Consider the following 6,377-nt stretch of genomic DNA (forward strand, 5'->3'; position numbering starts at 1 on the left):
AGAGACAGCAGCCAGGCTTTTTCACTCAGTTATTGTGTGCACATCCAGAACATTTACATTGTTGTGCTTTGGCTCTGACAGCGGATGATAAGTAATTTTCCACTCTGACAAACTGACTGAACAAAACAGACATAGTAGTATTATGGTGCACACACTGGAGTCAATACAAGAGCTAATCTCAAGTGCTTTTTAGGAAGACTTCGTTACTGCTAATATTTTCTAAAACACTCACATTAGTTGTAGCAGTAGTAGTAGCAGTAGCAGTAGTAGAAGTAGTAGTAGTAGTAGAAGTAGTAGCAGTTGTAGTAGCAGTACTAGTACTAGTAGTAGTAGTAGTAGTAGCAGTAGCAGTAGCAGTTGTAGTAGCAGTACTAGTACTAGTAGTAGTAGTGGTAGTTAGTAGAGTAGTAGTAATAGTAGCAGTAGTAGAGTGTACTTAGTTACTGGGATTTTTTCTAAAGCACTGATATACTAGTAGTTAACAGTAGTAGCAGTAGTAGTAGAATAGTAATAGTAGTAATTGGAGTACTTAGGAAAGTAGTAGTAGTAGTAGTAGTAGTAGTAGTAGTAGTAGTAGTAGTAGTAGTAGTAGTAGTAGTAGTAGTAGTAGTAGTAGCAACTGTAGCTGTAGCAACAGTACTAGAAGTAGTTCTATATTTTACAGTAGTAGTACAGTATACAATATTTTTGATAATGGTGGCAGTGACAGGCTTTTGCTCTTGTAAAATGTGTGTGGTAATATTTCTTAAATTTAATTTCATCTGCACATACTCCAAATGCTATAAGTTGAATTGTTCTTAGTGCTGAACACCTTTTTGCTGTACTTTTAAGTGACTTTGCCATTTTTACCCTTTCCACCTCTGACGCTGTTGACGCCGTTGTTGTGTGTGTAAAATGTGTGTGTCGTGCGTGCTCTTACCTTGGCTGAAAGTGTCAATGGAGTTGTTCCCTTGTCCCATGTTGATGATGTAACCATGTTTGGGCTGAGTCGTGATGTGAAACACCAGCATCGCAGGGCTGCTGTCTCTATCCTCCGCTCTCAGCACTTTCGGACTCAACGGGAATCCCAAGTGTCCCGTCGGCAAAATCTTCAAAGTTGGTGCTCCTTTATTGATCACTATTTGTGGCACCCCATTGTCCAATCCGACTATTGTTATTTTCATCATTTGTGGTCTCCTCGTCTCAAAAACGGTATCAGGGAAAACAAAAAAGTCTGTATGCGTGCCATCTGTGATGGTAAATGAAAATGAGTCTTGGGAGGATTCAGTGCCATCGTGCTTGTAGCTAATAAGATTTTCATTTAGGTCTTGTTTGGTAAAGCTTGTAACAGGCATGGACTGGTTATACAGTAATTTACCATGAACTGGCAGTTGAGTTATTGTAAATTTTAACATCTTTTCTGGTGTATCTTGATCCTCAGCGGTCAATTCAAAAGGGGTAATAAGTTTTGTCTGGCCTTCACTAACCAGTAACGCATTTATGGTAACTACCGGTTTCTTGTTATCAACGTCAACAATCGAAATCCTAAAGGTTCTGAATATGGGATTGTAGCCATCTGTAACTTCAAATTCAAAACTGTCCATTTTTATTTCATCGTCTGAGGTGTGGATGTAGTAAATTTTGCTGCCTGCTAGCTGCAACTGCGTAAAGGAGACTATAGGCATCCCAGGACTATCCGTGCACTCCAAATGCCCTCTCACTGGTGCTCTGGTAATAGTAAACACCAAGTTCTCATCTGGACTATTCATATCCGTAGTGCTAAGAAGATCAGTGGTAAGCGTCACTCTCCCACCTTCTTTTAATGATACGCCTTTGCTAACTACATCTGGGAACACCATATCAATACTGCCGATGGTGATGTAGAAGTAGCGATCGATTAGCGGGTTCATACCATCTGTAACATCAAATTTAACCAAATCTCGGATGCCCTCTTGTCCGTTGTGGGTGTAGCTGATCAGACCTGCATCTACATCAGCTTGAGTGAAATTCATCCCGATTGTGATGTTTTCCAAAGATCCAGAAGGAGTTTTTCTCTGTAGTAACCCCTGACCCGGCCCGAATCTGATAATGTAGGCGAGTGTACTATCATCCGAATCCAAATCTGTAGCTTTGAGCACTTTGCTGTTAATTTCTTTAGTCTCGCCAATCTCCACTTCTAGTCCGTCGTTGATAAGCATTCTTGGGGTTTCGTCGTCCACGGATACGATCATAACTATGGCGGTTTTGTGCACGGAGTATTTCCCATCTGATAAAACAACTTCAAAACTGTCCTCTGTTGTTTCTGAGTCATCATGCTCATAAATAATGCTAGACGCCTCCCTGATCTGCTCTAAAGTGAAATTAGTTACGAGAACGGATCCGGTAGAGAGCTGGTTCATAATGGCGCCATGTTTGGGAGGTTTTGAGATCGTAAATACAAGTTCTTCGGGCGGGATGTCAGTGTCAGCGCCGTTTAAAATAGGAGTGTCTATTACAATATTCATGCCTTCCATTACAACTATCTCACGCAGGTAAATTTCTGGCTTTTCATCGTTTGCTGGGATTATCACAATTGGGAAGAAGTGGTTTTCAGAAAAATTGATGCCGTCTGAGCACAGGAATGTAAACCTATCTTCCACTGGCTCTACTCCTTTGTGTATACTCTGCACATAGTAAATATTGCCTTCTCTAATGTCTCTTATTGTGAAAGCGCTTATGGCTGTTCCTGATCTCGATTTTTCAGATCCTGGAGCTGGTGAAATATTCTCCACGTATCCCACCATCGGTTGGACAACAATAGTGCAAAGTATGTCATCTGTCGGCGTATCATTGTCATCTGCGTTCAAATGCTGGGGTCCTATGGCGTATTTTTCACCTTCTATTACGCTGAATTGCTCGCCCACACCCACTTCTGGAGGCTGGCTGTCCACTGGTAGGATAGTGATTCTAACCTGTACTCCATTGACTTTATTCCCGCCGACTGTCCAATCCTCAGACATGTCCGTGAGCGTTAAATTAAAACCATCATTTTGTGCAGACAGCCCTATCTCTCCACCTGTATGCGCATAAACTACTACCCCATTGATAATATCAGCTTGCGTGAATCTGTTAGCAGGGACACCTTTTACTAAGATCTCTCCCATCGCTGGAGGGTCTTCCACTATAAACGTCAACTGCAGGTCATCTGTGTCATCATCATGGCCTTGGATAACATTAGTAGTGATTTCAGTGGCGCCATTTTCCAAGACATCCATATGTGAGCCGATGGTTCCCGCTGGTAAGCTGACAGTCGGAGTTTCGTCATCTATGGGTTTAACCGCGACTTTGACTGTCACTGTTACAACGTGTATACCATCGCTGACATCAAGTTGAAACTCATCTGCCAGCGTCTCCTCCCCGTTGTGAATATATGATATCTTCCCAAGTGAAATGTCTTCAAGTTTAAAAACCCCCTTTACATCAAGATCTGAAAAATCCATCTGAATTTTCCCATGTTTTGGAAGCCGGCTTAGTGTGAATGTAATTTGTTTGTGTTCAGTATCGGGGTCAATGGCGTCCAATTCGGCAACAGTAATGATGTGCATGCCTCTTTCAAGTACGGTAAATCCAGTGTTTGTAATTTGTGGTGGTTTATTATTAACAGGCTGAAGGTAGATTCTGAAAGTGCCCTCTACAGTGTTGCCAGATGTATCTTCTACTAAATACTGAAACTGCACAACATGAGCGGTGATGCCCAGTTCTACATCCGGAGGTCCGTAGGAGATTTTGTGGTGATTAACTTGAGCTTGGGTGAACTCGCTGACTTCGATTCCGGGGTTGTCTGTTAGGACTAAAGAACCGAACAAAACTGGATTATTTTCATCCGTGTCTGTGGGAGGCTGTGTGATTGTGTATTTGAGGTCACGGTCTTCTGAGTCCAAATCTGTGTAGCGCAAAACTTCTTTACTGAAATGGGTTAGCTTGTACTCCTCAACGGTCATTTGCAAAGTGGTGCCAGGAAACAGCTCTGGGGGTATGTCATCTATGGGTAGAATTCTGATTAAAAACACACTTTCCCCGGATTCGTTTGGTGGATCGTTATCATCCTGAACTGTAAAAATAAACTGGTCCATTATGGTTTCTGTGTTATGTGGGCCTATGTGCTTATAAAACAACTTCCCATCTGTAATATCTTTCTGAAGCCACTCTTTCACTTCTTTCTCGTACATTTCATCTTCTGAGTTGAATTTCCAGGAGGAGGGGTCTTCTGGGGCGTCTGATTGTCTGAGCAGCACAGTGCCAATTGTGGAATACGGAGGAACTATTGTGAATTTAATAGTCGAATCTTCAGAATCTATATCAGCCGCACTCAGCATGAGGGGAGAGATATTCATCATTTGATTTTTAAACAAAACTAAACCTGTATTTGCGTTGATAATTGGTGGCTCATCATCTGTAGGGACAATTGTGATAGGGAATAAAAATTCAACTTCGTGTTTGCCATCTGTCATTTTGAAAACAATATTGTCACTATATGTATCGCTTCCATCGTGCTGATAAACTACTACTCCTGTGGTGAGGTCGGCCGGTGTGAAATATTTCTTCTCTGACCCGAGCACCATGAGGTCGCCGTGTCTAAGTCCATCTACCACCGTAATAGTCACCATATCTAGATTATCCTCATCACTAATTTCTAAGTTGTGTGCAGTGACAAGAGGTCTAGACTGGCCTTCATAGAGGAGCTGGCCTGTGTTACGAGTTACAACAGGGGCCAGTGTATTCATAGGTTTAACTACTATCATAAAAGCAAAAGGGTCAGAGATTGCCCCATCGGTGTCCACTATTTCAAACTCTAACTGGAATATTCTCTCTGTATCTGAATCTAAAGAAGGGGGCTTGTACGCTATTTTCAAGTCCCGGAGGTCTCTTTGATAAAAAGATGTAATAGGTAAGTTTCTATCATCTGTGCTCACAATATAGCCCTCCTCGTAGGAAAGAGGAGAGGTAATATTAAAAATTAACTCATCTGGGTTGGACTCTGCGTCTTCAGCTGCCAGCATGTCAGAAGTGAGTGCTGTCATTACAAACTGACTCACCTCCATCATCATCATAGACACAAAGCTGGGTTTAGGCGGCGTGTTTTCCTCGCCCTCCTTAATACGGATCATCAAATGAAAGTACTCTTGTTTGACTAAATTACCCTCCATATCGTGCAGCTCAACAACCATAGGGACGTAATCTCGATTTGGGGATTTACGATCAAACTTGTGTTCATAGCGTATGTCAGCTTGCGTAAACTCATCACAGTCCATCATTGAAGAAAGTTTGCCTGCGTCTAACAGACTTCCATATCTGGGCAAGCCGCTGCCACTGGATAGAGACGTCACTTCGCATTTATACAAGTCTCTGTCGTACGTAAATTCGAGTATCTTCTTGTCAATGGGATTACTCGTGCCTCTGAGATTGTCCACGGTGAGCGGCATGTTTTTGGTGAGTAACTCTAGCTGCGTAAAAACCACCTCCACTTCCATCATAAAGGGGATAATAACGGTCTCGGTTTGAGCATCATACCTGAGCTGCAGCCTCACTCTGTCTCTGGCCGGACTGCGCGAGCCGTAGTGCGAGTACGTCACGTCGTTAGGACCGAAATCACAAGGAAACTTTTTGGGAGAGAGGTGCCCCGGTCTCTGAGAAAGCGGGTCGTTATCCAGGACCGTGATGCTGCACCTGTCCCCCGGCTGCGTCTGGATCACCAAGTCGTTTATGGGATCAATGTAGATGGATCTCCCAAAAGGCACGCGTATTCCGTTGTTGGCCACGAGTATTGCATCCTCTGACAGTTCAGATCTGAGCGCGTAAAATAATCCCTCGCTGCCCGCTTGAGACGAGACGAGACCTGTTACGGAGACGCACAAAAGAAAAAGTCCGTAGTGCCACATTTTGGAAGGGACACAAAACAACCCCCTGAAAACTGTGAAAATCTTTTTGCTTTGTGCGCGGAGTCGGATGGTTGGATCAAGCGGTGACTCCCATGTGCGTATCCGTGCGCAGCCTCCACATTCTCCGGATACTCTGGCGGAATAGCGCGAAGCAGTTTCAACTTCAGGTACTTGAGACGCTGAGGGGAGAGAGCTACCGCCCCTCTCCGCACATATTGGAGGATTTTTGAGGGTTTGTTACCCCAGGCGTGAGGCCAATAGGCGCGCGAGCTGACTGTCACACCGGGGCGGGGCTTGCAGAAGACAAGGTGGAAGTTACCCAAACCATCACTCAACTATTACAAGTTCCCAAAGAAAGTTTTACTGGTATTGAATAAGTGCGTGACCTCCTGTCAAAATGTCCATTATATCTTTAGTTATAATAGCACTATTGGTGATTTATTGTGTAATTCTTGCTTTGTCAAAATAAAAGAAGAAAAA

The 6,377-nt window shown here is 43.3% G+C and overlaps 1 protein-coding gene across 1 annotated transcript in view; it reads right to left on the bottom strand.

Moving 5' to 3' along the window:
* The window catches only part of frem2a (FRAS1 related extracellular matrix 2a), a 114,227-nt gene extending 108,330 nt beyond the window's left edge, over nt 1-5,897 (bottom strand). Inside the window, 1 exon segment of the mRNA XM_020923059.2 lies at nt 920-5,897. Coding sequence (XP_020778718.2) covers nt 920-5,897 — 4,978 coding nt within the window.
* Between the last annotated feature and the right edge of the window lie 480 nt (nt 5,898-6,377).

Source organism: Boleophthalmus pectinirostris, unplaced genomic scaffold, assembly GCF_026225935.1.
Source record: "Boleophthalmus pectinirostris isolate CB_2022bp ecotype Guang Dong unplaced genomic scaffold, ASM2622593v1 HiC_scaffold_12, whole genome shotgun sequence".
Classification (NCBI taxonomy): domain Eukaryota; kingdom Metazoa; phylum Chordata; class Actinopteri; order Gobiiformes; family Gobiidae; genus Boleophthalmus; species Boleophthalmus pectinirostris.